The sequence below is a fragment of the Ochotona curzoniae genome, unplaced genomic scaffold (genome assembly GCF_017591425.1).
Source record: "Ochotona curzoniae isolate NIBS_2020 unplaced genomic scaffold, NIBS_Ocur_1.0 scaffold_3208, whole genome shotgun sequence".
Lineage (NCBI taxonomy): Eukaryota > Metazoa > Chordata > Mammalia > Lagomorpha > Ochotonidae > Ochotona > Ochotona curzoniae.
Window position 1 is genome coordinate 5,965,346 of NW_024467106.1, and position 14,870 is coordinate 5,980,215.

Consider the following 14,870-nt stretch of genomic DNA (forward strand, 5'->3'; position numbering starts at 1 on the left):
TATCAAGATTTTTCTTTTTTAACTACAATGGAATTCAAAGCCAATCACAGCAAGAGACTTAGGAAATGCTCAAAAAATGTCAAAAATGTACTTATTTATTTGAAAGAGTTACAGCAAGAGGGAGAGAAAGAGAGAGAATATTCCTTCCACTGGTTCATTTCCCCAGGGGGCCACGATGGCCAAAGCTAAACCAGGGCAATAATGAAGAGACAGGAACTTTATCCAGGTCTCCCATCTGCGTGTAGAGGCCCACACATTTGAGCTATCTTCCTCTGCTTTTCTCAGGCCATTAGCAGAGAGTTGGATGGCAAGGGGAGCAGCCAGGACATGAACCAGTATCCATATTGGATGCTGGCATCAGAGGTAGCAGCTTTATGCACTAAGCCACAATGCCACCTCCACTTTTTTGAAAAAAAAAAGGGGGGGGGGTGGAGAAATCAGAGACAAAAAAATCCTCAAATGTTTAGAAGCCAAATTATTTTAAAATAATTCATGGGCCAAAAATAAATTCAAAAGAAAATTAACCCAAAATAACACATTGTGTGGGATGGAGCTAAAGCAATGTTGAGAAGGACACTTGAAGACACTTGCACTGGACATGAAGAAAGGCCATGAATCCACTGACCTCATCTTCCACTGTTAGGCACCAGGAAGGAGAGCTAATCAAACCAGTGTCAGCAGGAAAAAGCTTTCCTTTCTCAAGGGATCAGAAAAAAAAAGACAGGAGGTAGACAAAAACGAAGCCAAAAACTCCTTAGAAGGAGAAAAAAAACAAAAAACATCAATAAAATGAGTAAACGTTTACCAGACCGATCAGGAAAAAGGAGAGATGCAACTGACCACCTCCAACAACAAAGGGGGACAGCGACACAGACCTCACAACACTAAAAAGGGAATATTATAGACAACTGCATCAGAACAGGTTCAACAACTCAGATAAAATGGACAAACTCACTGTAAAACAGAACCAGATCCTGCTTTTAAGAAAAAAAAATCACCTTGATATTTTTTTATCCAGTGGGGAGATGAGGTCCACAGTTACAAATCTTTCCACTAGTGGGCACCTCCCTCGTGGGTTACCACTCCCACTGGAGAGCACGAAAACCAGGATAGGAGCAGGGGTAGCTGGACAGGAGGGCACCTGCCAGTAAGTGTGTGGGCTGGATAGTAGGCTGGTTGGGTTGAACTAGGCTTCAATGCCCACTGACATGTACAAGAGCTAAATGGGATGTGGGACAGACTGAACAAGCCTGCGGTACATACTGGCATGCATGGGAACCAGGGTAGGGGGAAGGCCTGGTGGGGCTTATGGGGAGTCGCCCCGACTAGACTGCAGCTCCCACTGGTTTGCATGAGGACCGAGTATGAAGTGGGTAGGATCGAGCTGGACTACAACACCCATTGGTTCACGTGGAAGACAGGGCTGGAAACAGAACTGACCCAGTAACTGCAACAACCAACATGCGCATAAGATTATTGGGGCAATGGACTGTGCCAGACCCTGTACTGGTAAATTCACGTAAGAATCAGGTTTGGGCTCATCTCAGATGAAGTTTCTTTGGAGATCTCTCCAACTCAACTGCTGATCTCAGAACCCCAACCATGAAGAAACTATGTCAGCCAGTGGATTCTGAATAGATTTCATTGCAATTGGAACAGCGATATTGGCAGCAATTCAAACTGTTGAACATCAAAACTGCTTGAGCAGGACCCTTGGAGCATGCCTCACATCGGGAACCTGGGATGGGTGGGAGGCTGGGTGGGGCTTTTCCCTTTGTTTCTCCCCTGACCCCAGATACAGGGGAAAAAAGGATGATATTAGTGTGGAAACAATGATATTACCCACTTTCCTGTAGCCCTTGACCCTATGTACCCTAATCAACTAAGTAAGATTATTAAAAAAAAAAAAAAAAGTAAAGCTAGTAATTAAAACAGAAGCAATGAGAAAAAAAATCTTTCCACGACAACACAACCAGTCATGCTAGAGGAGTCGACCAGCCGTGCGCCCACAGGTGCACGCAGGGACACCTACAGAACTCTACTCACAAGGACCAAAGCCCGAGGGCAACAGAGAGGTCCATGGTAGCTGACTGGATAAGCTGCGGTACACGCAGACAACGGAACAATACTTAGAACTAGGCAGACTTGAATCTCGCGCCGTGAAAAGATACGGAGGAAAACCTAAATACACCTTACTGCATGACAGCAGTCCACCCGAGAACACGACGTGCACGAGCCATCTTGGAACTGGGGAAAGTGAAGACGTGTGCTGCCAGGGGCTGGGACTGCTGCAGGGCGGAACTGTTCTGAAGCAACCTGCGACAGGTCTGGGCTACTTCACATGTGTCACAACAACCAGGAGTGGGGCCAACACAACCCAGCAAGATTCATCAGCTGTAGCAAATGATAACCCTGTGGTGGAACATGCTGGTCTGTTAGAGACTGTGTGTGCCTGGGGAGGGAGAAGGGAAAAGCAGTGAGAGAGAGGAGGGGCAGGGGGGAGGCAGGCTATAGGAAGTCTTGATACTTTCTGCTCCATGTTGCTATGAATCTAAAACTGTTCTTAAAAATAAAGACTACTGCAAAGAAAAGAAAAAAAAATTTTTTTCCACAAAGAAAGCTCTATGCCCAGATGATTCAACTGGTGAAAAAAAAACTACCAAATATGTAAGAAAGAAACCACACAAAATCTACACAAACTCTTCTGGAATATTGAAAAGAAAAGATAACTTCCCAAGTCCTTTTGTGAGGTCAGCATTACTACAATGATAGCAAAAGCAGACGAGACGCTACAGGAAATGAAATGCACAAGTGGGTAATCTTGCTCGTAGACACGGAGACAAAAATCCTAAACAAAATGTCAGCGAATCAAGTCTAACAATACGCAGACAGGAGTCTCCGTCATGACCAAGTGGGGTTTAACCACAGCCATGCCAGAAAAATCAACTGATGTAATTCCCCACAGGAAAAGACTAAAAAAACAAGTCACAGGATTATCACCATCGATATAGAAACATACTTGATGGAACTCAATATCCACCCCAGATTGAAAAAAAAAAAAGTCCACAAACCAGGAATACAAGGAAATAACCTCCACGTTAAACAAGGCATCCACAAAAAGCCTATAGCTAACAGCCTCCTGGGTGGTGAGGAATTCCTGCTCCTCCAGGAGCAGCAATAAGCCAAGGACACCTGCTTTCATCGTGACGTCTACTCAACATGTGCTAGAGGCTCTAGCCAAAGCAATACAGCATGAAAAACAAATTGAAGCATTTATTTAGTACAGGAGGCGGCACTGTGGTGCAGCCAGTTATGCTGCCACTTGTAACACCAGCATCTCAAATTAGCACTGACTAAAAGTCCAGCTGCTCCACTTGCCTCCAGCTCCCTGCTGATGCTCCTGGGTAAGCAGCAGCAGGTGGCTTGAGTAATCTGGATCCCTGCCTTTCACATGGGAGACCCAGATGGAATTCTAGGATCCTGGCTTGGATATGACCCAGCCTTGCCCATTGTGGCCTTGTGGGGAGTATACCAGGAGATGAAGGATCTCTGTCTCTCCCTTTTTCTCTCTAACTCTGCCTTTCAAATGAATAAATACACCTTTAAATAATAAAGCATTTAAGCCAGGAAAAAAGTAAAACTGCCATTTCCCACCAAGGCATCATCATCTGTAGGAAATCCTGAAGCACCTACAAAAGCCACCCACACCCCTCAGGGTCGGGTTCCGGTCCTGTTGCCTCCACTTGTAACCCAGCTTTATACTAATGCATCTGGGGAATAGCAGGTAAGGCCTAAGTGACTGGGGCCCGTCACTCAGTCTCTGGCTCCTGGCTTTTGCCTGGCCCAGCCTGAGCTATTGTGAGCTCTGAGGGGTGAATCAGCAAACAGGAAATCTCTCCCTGACTCTCTCATCCGCCTTCTACCCTTCATCTTTCTCTTTCCTTCTCTCTGCCTTTCACCTCCAGTCCACAGAGACTGACACTCACAGGAGTTAGGGGACTTGGGCATGGTCACACCAATGTGAACCTTTAGAACCCAAGCCCAGGAGCTCCGGGCCAAGCAGGCAGGAAAGATCCCTGCCTCAGGGAGCTGTGCTTCCAATGACCCAGGTCTTTCTGAGCTTGACTTTCTCTGTTACTAGTGGACCACATGTGCCAGATGCCCCCAAAACCCACTGCCATGCAGTCCTCCCTCAGCCATCACGTCACCATGACAGGGGAGTTGTGAAGGCACAGCAAGGGAGTAGCTAAGAAGCCAGGCTCACGTACAGACCCTTGCTGCTTCCAAAGTCACAAAACACTGGAAGCATGCAAGGACACCTGCAACCACAGCCCGAGCAGACCCTCTTTGTCCTGCAGACAAAAAAAAAAAAAAAATCACAGCCGGGCAGGCACCCCGGTCCCTGTGGGTGAAAACAGCTGTTCACCAAAGGCTCTGTTTTGTGTTATTAATTCGGCAAAGAGGAAAGCTGGCTTCTCCCCAGCAGTAACATCATAGCCACACTCGGGGAGGGAGAGAAAAATGAGCCCGAAAGTCCTGACGAGTTGGCTTCTTTGGCTGCACGTGCTGCTGGCCAGTGCTGGCTGCCCGGCCAGAATTCTGTCCCCGCACGCCCTCGCTCTCCTCCAGGCAGGTCCTCAGGGCCTGGAAAGGGGCTCCAACGTCCACCCTAGGCTCCCCTGATCCCAGCCCATCGTAAGCAGAGCTGGAGGAAAGTCCTTCTCCACTTTGTTTCCATTGTGACAGTCACTAGGAAGTGAAGCACAAATAACAATCGGGAACCGGGGGCAGCCGCAGAAGAGACACAGCTGCTCTGCATCCCCGAGCTAGCCTGAGTCCCAGCCCTGCGCTGGGAGCAGCCTCCCCTGCTGCATGCACTGCCCCCTACTGCCCCGTTCCACCCATGAACAAAGGAAGCAAGCCTAGCACCCAGGGCAAGAGGACCCAGTGGGACCCACTTGCTGCCCCTGCCTCATCCTATGTTCACTCTGCAAGCTGGTGCTGGGTCCCCAGGGTGACCTCTGTGTTCCCAGAGTTCATCAATTTATAAGGCGACCAGGCCTCAGACAAGTAAACATTCAAGTTTATACAACGTTGTCACTTGCCATGCGATGCAGCAAGGCGCTGCCTGTAACAAGTCAGAGGCTGTGATAGGGCCTGCTGCGGGGAAAGCGCGGGGAACCAGGCACAGGTGGAAGGCAGAGCCAGGGGAGACCAGGGCTGCTGCTGAACGCCGCAGGCTACGTGGAGGAGGCAGAAGTGTGTCTTGGGAGCAGTGGAGAGCCACCGAGGGCTCTAGGCAGGGCAGGGACATGGGACACAGTCGGCTTTGGGGTTTAGAATGATGTAAATGGCTGCGAAGAGGACGCTGTGGGCAGTGGGGACAGGAGGAAGTGCCGTGGCCATGTTCCGCAGGGCGGGATGCAGGCGCCGGAGGGGAACAGGCTGAGGAAGCTGCACGGCGCGTGACCTGAGAGAGGGGTCTTGATGATGTCAGCCCAACTCATCGCCTCCTCACAAACACACAGCCGCCCGCTGGCCACCTCTGCCTGCCTTCCTCCTGGGGCTGAGCGCTGGGATTCCAAGCAGCAGCAGAGACAACATGGGGCTTGTCCTGTGGCCAAGGCTGACCTCGGCCTTCTGGAATGCCCATGTCTTGGGAGCAACTACAGCGTCCAGACAAAAGGCCAGAGGGGGTCAAGCTCCCGAGTCAGAGCCGGCCAGTTGAGTCTTCCTCAAATACAACCCGTGCCATGGCTCAGAGCTGCTCATGGCTTTCCTGTGGGCTGCTCTCCCAGGGCCAGCAAGGTGCCAACCTGAGCTGGTCCTGTTCTGACCCAAAGAATGGACAGAGAGCATTAACGCCCACTGTGTATAAATCTTTCTTCCCACACTGCTCCCTTCAGCATGGTAACCAGGTCTGCCACCTACAGACTCCCTTGTCTGTACCCTAACCGGGTCAGCCCCCCTGCAGGCTCCCCCTCCCCAGATGATAAGGAGCAGGCTCAAGCCACTCCTGGCCTGCATGGCTTCAACACCCAGAGCCCAGCAGCCTGGGTCTTGAGGCTGGGGCCAGGTACACAAGGCTCAGCCTAGACCTGGGGGGGGGGGGGGGAGGGGGGAGGGAGAGCTTTCCTCTGCCAAAGAACCACGAGGATATTTATAAACAAAATTATCAACATAAACATTTGCCTGCTACAAATTCAATGAGTTCTCAGTCCAGTCTGCAATTGCCTTGACACAGCCAGACAACATGATTCTGAGGGCCTTGACACTGCCTGTGGCCAGATAATCCCACTTATAAAGAAGCTGTCAGGACCCACAGCTTCTTTCCTGGGCTGCCTGAGCCAACCTGACCCCTCAGTGTCTCCTCAACCCTCCCCCATGCTGTCAGCCCCTTGCTCCAGGCCAGTCTCTGGCCTCCCGCTTGTCCTCCACTTTCTGGCATCATCTCAGGGCTTTACTCTTCCTTGACCCTCCTGCACCTCAACCTCCCCAAGCCATGTGTTTGCACCAGCTCAGCTCCCAAAGGCCCTGCCCCCACCTCTTCCAGCAGGGTCCCCAGAACTCCACTTCCAAGGCCCAGAACTCATAAATCCTTCTCCCCGATACTCCTTCCTGCCTCATCCCTAACCCCACCAACCAAGTCTGAGATTTGTCCTCCCCTTGCCTTTTGGTCCCTTAGCTGTTCTGGGTCCTTTTGGAGTTTTCCATGCTGTTCGTCATCTCTGGTCCTCTGAACCCCAGGCCTTCAGACGCCTCCTCTGCTGCTGACTTCACAGTGGGTCTTTGTACTTCCAGGAGAGACCCTGACACACTTCCTGGTCATCACGAACCTTCACTGTGACTCCACACGCACCCAACCCTTTGCCTTGCAATGCTCTGGATCAGCCTGCTCCCCGGCTCTCTGGAAGAGCACGGAGCCCAAAGAAAAGCTGCTCTCCATGCACCCCTGCCCCTAATGCCAGGCCCCAACAGCAATACAGGCTAATCCTCCACCTTCAAGTGCCAATATCTCAAACGGGCACAGGTCCATAGCCTGACTGTTCCACCTTTCATCCAACTCCCTGCTTGTGGCCTGGGAAAGCAGCAAAGGATGGCCCAAAGCCTTGGGGCTCTGCACCTTCGTGGTAGACCCAGAAGAAGCTCCTGGCTCCAGATCAGCTCAGCTCCAGCCATTGTGGGCATTTGGGAAGTGAACTCTCTCTGTAATTATGCCTTTCCAATAAAAAAAAAAGGAAGGAAGGAATAAAAGAAAGGAAGAAATAAAATAAACGTTCTAGACAAATCCTGTCTGTGTTGTGCACGGGTTATTCCTGTGCCTGATATGGCCTTCCCGGTTCCCACCTCAGGCCAAGGTCACTGAGAAGTTCTGGTTCTTGTAGCTTCCATAACCCCAAACCCTGGGCCCAACTCCTCAAGCAGAGCTTGTCTTTCCCCTGGAGAGCCTTGGTCCAGACCTGAGTCCACAACCCAGCCTCCCTTCCCTCACTTCCCCACCATTCGATAACCAGAACCTCTTTCAACCATGCTGGTGGAAGCTAACAGCCCCAAGGAACTGGGAGCCCACTGCTCTAGGCTCCCAACTGCTCTTCCTAGGGAAAAAAGCAACATGTACACATGCATTTACCCATGGAGAAGGGACTTGTCGAGGGTCCCCGGGCTCTGAAGCGTAAGGCTGGGACTCAGTCTCAAAACACTGGATCAGAGTGCCTGGTGCTCAGAACACTGTGCGGGGTTAGTGCCCACAGCTGGGTTCTGCCCAGGCCTCAGCTCCCCCTGAAAGCTGCTCCCGGGTAGAGCCAAGACCATGACCACACCAGTCTGGCATTAACAACAACCTCCGAGAAACTATAGTCCAATGGACTACACTGGGCACTGGGCACAGTGACAGGTGGATTTAGTGGGGGATGCTAGTGGGGACAAACTGCCTCTTGGAGCCAAGGTCCCTCATACCAAGTCAACCACTGTGCAGCCCCACCTGGGGCCCTGGCAGCCAGAAGCCCAGCCAGAAGCCCAGCCAGGCCCTGCAACTCAACCCACGCAGGGGGCTAGGGAGATGGTCTATGACCACGGCTTCTAGGTTCACACAGCTATGAGCAACTGCACTACAAGGCTATGCCTTCACAGCCTTGGTGATGTTAAGAACATTGGTTCCTTGTCAGAGAGCAGGGGTGGCTATGGTTCACATTCAGAGCTTCCACTCCCCCCCCCGCCAGTCCAGAATTCACCCCTGCCTTGCTTCCCCCAAACCCTGGGAGAATGCTCTTATGACTGCCTCCTCCCCTGAGCTATGTGCCCTGCCCCTTGCAGAAACAGACAGAAGTCACAAGCAGGCAGAACTCCCTGCTCAGAGACCACCAGTGTTTGGAAATGTGAACCTTCCAATAGCTGAGCTCACCAGACAGAACCCGGCAGAACAGGCATGGTGACAATGTCCCTCCCTGCATGGCTCCAGCCCATGTGGCTAGACAAAGCTGTGCCACAAACGTTCTCCACTCATCCAACAAGTACCCACTAAGATCTACAGGGCTTCAAGCACTGGGCCACTGGGCTCAAAGCAGGGCCTACGGGCACACAGACCACCAGAACACGTGAGCAGATTCCTCCTTTCCCACCCTGGTGCTTCCAGCCCCTCTTTAGGGGAAGGAAGTAGGAAGGAGCCAGAAGGGAGGCCCATGGGGCTCCAAGCAGAAGCGAGAAGAAACAAGAACGAATGAACAACTCTGCATCAGTGTCATGGCACAGCGGGGTTAAGTCACCATGGCCTGTGACACTGGCATCCCACATGAGCGTCGGTTTGAATCCTAGCTGTTCCACTTCCGATCCTGCTCCCTGCTAATGCACCTGGAAATGCAGCAGAGGATGTGTCCAAGTGTATGGGCCCCTCTGCCCACATGGCAGGTCCGGATGAAGTGCCTAGCTTTGGCCTGGCCCAGCCCGTCATCACCAGTCATGGCCATCTGAAGAAGTGAATCAGAAGATGGAAGATCTATCTTTCAAATAAATAAACAAATAATAATAAGAAGAAGAACTAACAACTAACAAGAACCACAAAGAACGGTCGGACTTTAGCCGGCGGTCTGCTGGTTAGTGGTGACACTGACACTATTTTAAACAGCTCTTTTATGTATCTGTGTAGAGAGAATGCAGAAGAAATATCCTCCAACGCTGTAGGAAGCAAAACTGTCACTGTGCGATGAAACTGACAAAAAATGATGGAGTTAATTGATAACCCTTTTAAGAATGAAACAGTTGAAGCCGTAAGTGTAACTATAAATGAAGGAATCAAAAAAAAAAAAAATCCACCATTTTGCTACCCCTGGCAAAAGAGGTGGCAAAGACCATCCATGGTTGAAATTAGCAGAAAAATGGCAACTTGGGAACTTAACAGTAAAGGGGTGACATAGTCACCACCTGAACCCCAACCCCCTGAACACGACCTCCTCCTCTGGTGATGAGTTCTCCCAGAAAGACTAGACTGACATCCAAAAAGCCTTGAACCAACCATAAAGAGCCATTCAGATATTGATAACATAATTCATGGATCATACCAAAAAAAAAAAAATCAACATAAACATGAGCCTGCTATGGAGTCACTGGATCTTCACTGCCTCGGCAGGGATGGGCCAAGCAATCTTGCCTCGTGTTGCCAGATGTCTCCCCCAGTTAGCATAAGGCCTGATGTGCATCACACATTCCAGAGCCGTAGCTGCTGTGTGTTAGCAGGCTGCAGGCCCATGCCCAGTGCTGTGGCTGCATTCTCTCACTGAATTCCCCAGTAATCCCGGGAGGGAGGGACTCTTATCAACCCTCGACAGGAATGAAGGAGCTGGAGCACTGGGAGACAAGGTCACACAGCCAAGACCACGCACCTGGGACTGGGGTAGAGCCAAAGTTCCAGAATCGGACTACCCAGAACATGAGCTTGGACTGAGTGCTGTGGTAGGCACCTCTGAGGTATCCTCCGTGAGTGTCCGTTCCCTGTGTGTAGTCCGTGTGTGGTCTACCTAGGAGACTAAAGGGAAGCTGTGGGGTTGGCAGGATGGGATGGCCAGAACCACATCATGAGTCACCGAGGCTCAGTCATGCTCTCCTGGATCACTCCCGTGGGGAAAGTCAGCTGCCCTGCACGCAGATGATGCACACAGAAAGTTCTGGAAAGTTCCACATGGCACGGATACCATGTGTGGTACCCCTTGGAAATAGGTTTCCCAGCCTCAGGGGAGCCTCCAACGGCTCAGTCCCTACAGACATCTCAGCTACAGCTTCCTGGCTAAGTTGCCTGTGCTCTGTTAGCTAGGAAGCTGTGGAATATAACATGCTGGGTGCTACGAGCCACTGAGTCAGGGATTATTACGGGCAGCTGCAGACTGAACGGGTCCTGGTGGAGTCAGTTAACAGTTCTCAACATACCCGAGCTCCCGGCTCCTCACACACAAAACAAAGATAACAGCCTTGCATTGTCAGGGTGTCGAAAGGATCAAGTGAGAAGCATCCAAGATGCCTGGCCTAGCGCCTGCACGCAGTCACGGGAAAGTGCGACCGGCCCAGGCTGCCACCCACTCATTTCCAAACCAGTGCTGAGGCCAGGCCACAAGCCACTCAAGTTTAGGGCTGAGGTGTGCAGGGCAGGAAAACCCACTGAGGACACAGGTGAGGGTCTGCATGGGCAAAGGAGCCACTTGCTGGCAGCACCAGGACTCAACAACACCTGAGGGCTTTACAAATCTTTAGGACCAAATCACCACCAGCCTGTGTCCCTGTCATAGCCTCTGTGTGTGCTGATCCCATGATCCCGAGCATTCTTCCAGAACCATCTCCAAGACCGTCCCCCCAGTGGTGCCTCCTGGCTGCTCTGAGCCTCTGCAATTCTCCCAGCAGGAGGCAGTCCCCACAGAGCTAGGACCTTCTGAGCTCAGGAACCCCCACACTCTTCGATAATGAGCACTGTTGGCAAACTGCATGCTGGCAGCTTCCCCAGGAATGGATGGAGGAAGCAGAGATCCGAGACAGACTGGGAAAATGATTGCCAGGGAGAAGGGCCGGGTGCCAACCAGGGAAATCCCCCCAATCCAAATCTCCATATTTAAACCCAGCCAGCAGCAGCACCCCAATTAGGAGGGAACTTAAAGGTCTTGGAAGGGCACAGGGAATGTACTCCCTGAATAATGGTGTAACCACAGCACATCACAGCCCAGGCGAAGGCGACACGTCTCCATCACAGTCAGCATTGATCCATGGCCAGTGTTGTGCTGATCACCCGTGCAGGGCCAACTTCGGAGCGGCATGAGTCACTGGGTCAGGGCAGGTGTTCACAAAACGAGACAATTACAGAGCAAATCGCCATCACTGGTCAGAACCACCTACATACACCATAGGTCCTCAGCTTGGTGTGCCCCTGGGGAGCTGTCCAAAACCCGATCCTCCCATCCCCTCAACCAGAACCTTCTGGCTCAACTGACTCAGATGCACCAACAGGGTTGGAAGGCACCAACTCCCCAAGTGCCCACTATGCTCTCAGGCACAGCTTCCTGACGAGTCTGCCTGCAACAATGCCCAGGCGCCCCGCTTGTGGGTGCCTCCAGCTCTGGGACGGGCCAGTTCCCACATGGCAAGCATTCCCCAAGAGGAGAGCTTCCAGTGTGCGGTCTGCTGATCATCACACCAAGATCAGAGAGGCTGGGGCATGCTTTCAATCTGGATTTGACAGTGATGGACAAATACTTCCCATTTTTGTCTAGCACATTATAAAGCAGAAACATCCGAGCTTGGGATTTCACAGGTACTTCCAAACAGCTGGTCTCGAGTCTTCCCCCAGCGTTCGGCACACCTGGTAAACTTGCAGCAAACAGGGCTGGCTGGGTTCCAGACACTCGCTTTCCTGAGGAGGTCCCTTCTGAGCCATGCGTCCCAGGAGGTGTCTTGGCCTCAGCCCTCACTGTGCCTCTGAGGACCAGGAGTCTTCCCTGTCCCACAAGCCTAGGCAGCGGGGCCAGCCTGCTTGGGCACACTCAGCTTTGGAGCTCATGCAGGCTCAGCCTTCCCTGAGGCCCAGACCCCAGATTCACAACTGCTCTGACTCACAGTGGCTTGGGACAAGGGCAAAACAGAGGCAGGCACTGCTCAACCACACCCTGGGGCTCCGACAGCCCGAGGGCTGCTGTGAAGGAGCACGTCACTGCACGACAGGATGCAGAAGATGGCCGAGGAGCGGCGCCCAAGTGGACAGAGCAAACGAGCACCCAGACCTCTCCAGCAAAACGTACAGACACAAATCACTGCTGCGTCAGCCTGTGAAGGCTGAGCACAGCCGGCAAAGCAGGCCTCCTCCCGGGTTCCTCTAAGGAGGCCTGGAAGATCTGGCTTTCTGTGCAGGTTTGCCATCTGAATGTCTTCACTGTCAACAGGTTGCAGCAGATGCTCTCTGACACCTTCCCCCTGACACACACCTGTGGACCCCTCTTCTCCAGGACCCACACCCCACATAGAAACTGGGGCGCCAGCTTGCCTTGACAGCCTAACTCTTGGCCAGTTCTGCATGCGTGAGGAACATGGCTGGTCTTAATCTGGAACAGCAGTTTTGATGGGAGTCACGGAAAGTGGGCCTGTGAGGAGGCCAAGCTGGGCCATGTGTATAGATAGAAAGGAAGGCAAGAGGGAGAAGGGGAGGGACAGCGGAGCGAGAGGCAGGGTGCCCACATGCTGAGCGGCTCCCGGGCTGCCCGAGCCCTGCATCCACCAGGTCCCACAAGCGCTCTGCATACCTGCAGTGAAGCCCCATGCCACCCACTTGGCCTTTTGGACATGGATTTTTGCCACTTACCCGCAGTGACAAAACCCTAGGCAAAACAACCAATGCTCAGTATCTACTGTGAAACATTTCCAGGAATTTTTTTCTTAAACACAAAACTTTAAAAATTTTTCCCTTTATTGAATATGTTCTCTCTTAAAAAGCATGCATACTTCTCATATAAATGTGCATGTGTTGGCTGGGGCAACTGGTTTCCAAACCCAGAAACAAGGCCACCACCCAAACTTGGCATCTATGAAACAACAGCTCCCTGGCAAATGATGCTGCACTGGCCCTGCCAGGCGGGGCGGTGGCCCTTGGGTGGACGGGGTAGGGGTGGGAATCAGGGGGTCTCGTGTGCCCAGGCCTGGGTCTTGGGCACAAAGGCCTCTGGATCCCCAGCTGCTCCACCCTACTGCAGGGTGGGATGGCTAAGAACCCAGATGCCCAGCTCAGGGACCAAGCACCCCCGGTGACAGGAGGACGTTATGATGGACAGCATGCATCCCTTGCGAACTCAGGAGAGAAACCAAGTCCCTCTCCAGTGGCCCTGGCTGCGGGAGCTGAGCAAGCAACAAGGACGCAGTACAGACCTCCGGCTGGATGGCTTTAAACACAGGGATGTCCATCAGCGTGATCTGGGTCTGCAACAGAAGGGAAGCTGCGTTAGACACGGGGACGGGAACAGGACAGGGTCCGCACGGAGAAAACACACACTCACAGGGTCCATCTCTAAAACACTTCTCCTACCCCCTGCACCTTCTATCTGTGAGCCACACCCCTGCTGCCTGAACGGGAAGTGAACTTTCAAGCTCAGGGCAGCCAATGGCTGCCTGGAGGGTGTAAGAAGAAGCAGGTGTTGACTTTGGGCATTTTTGTAAACTGATTTAGGTTTTTAGTTCAACTTTTTTAGGGTGTCAGGAGGAATATGAAATGCCAGAATCATATTAAGCACACACTACCTACTACTCTGAACATGGATCTGACAAGTACAGCTTCTGGGAACGAAGCTCTTTCTCCTGTTTCCCCTAAACGATAGGGAAGCGCACCCTGAGACACACCCCCCCCCCAGCCACTCCAAACACGGACTCTACCCCCCCAGCCCGTGGTGAGCTAAGCTCAGAAGCTGAGAGCAAGCACGAGGAAACTCTGACAGCAGTGTGACACTATATTTCACTTTTATTTTCTTAAAACACAAACTGGAAAGCTAAAGAGAAAGAGGCCTTAACTGGCCAGCTTAAGAGGCACTCTTGTCACCACAAAGAAAACGTACCCTTTCACCTGCTGACAGGAATGAGAGCTGGGCAGCCCATTGTCCAGGCCAAGGCACAGACTGGGCTCACTTCCTGAGATCTCTTTACCTCCCCAGGGGACAGCCAACCAAAGACTGTGCAAGAAGCCAGGGGAGTGACAGCCAAGGGTGCCAGGGTGCCTGCTAGTGCAGGAGGGGACAACCGAGGATGCCCAGGTGCCTGCTGGTACAGGGGGAGTGGCAGCCGAGAGCACTGGAGTGCCCGCTGGTACTGGAGGGGACAGCTGAGGGCACCGGAGTGCCTGCTGATACAGGAGGGGACAGCCGAGGACGGCCAGGTGCCTGCTAGTACAGGGGGGGAGTGGCAGCCAAGGGCACCGGAGTGCCTGCTGGTACAGGAGGGGACAGCCGAGGATGCCCAGGTGCCTGCTGTTGCAGAAGGACACCTGCCTACTGGAAGCAGAGTCGCCTGTGATGACCAGATGTGGTGGAATAAACTCGGACTCTGGAATATCGGCCTGGGGTCGGGGGGCATTGCTGTCACCCCACAGCGATGTCCTCCTGGGTATCTCCTTCCTCCAGTCTCAGGTGTCGCCTCAAGGGAATGGTGACAAGAATCTCTGTCTTAGATTCCTGGTAAGCAGGTGAGGCAAGAGATGCAGAACATCTCACACACCCAACTGAGGCTCAACAAGGACATACATGTGTGCTTCTGTATTTGCATGTCTACGTGTGAAGGCATGCATGGCCTGTATGTGTGTCTTGGAAATACATCTCCTGTGTATGCTGTGCATCTGTGTGTGTGTGTGTGTGTGTGTGCGTCTG

At 52.3% G+C, this 14,870-nt stretch overlaps 1 protein-coding gene across 11 annotated transcripts in view; it reads right to left on the reverse strand.

The window, feature by feature from the left end:
* RALGPS1 (Ral GEF with PH domain and SH3 binding motif 1) overlaps nt 1-14,870 on the reverse strand; it is a 221,210-nt gene that overhangs the window by 162,573 nt on the left and 43,767 nt on the right. For 10 of the 11 annotated variants that reach the window (XM_041004450.1, XM_041004448.1, XM_041004445.1 and 7 more), the window contains one exon: nt 13,387-13,437. The exons of the other annotated variant lie outside the window; for it this stretch is intronic. In XM_041004450.1, the coding sequence (XP_040860384.1) occupies nt 13,387-13,437 (51 nt within the window). The remainder of the gene's footprint in view (nt 1-13,386; nt 13,438-14,870) is intronic. 11 annotated transcript variants of the gene reach the window in all.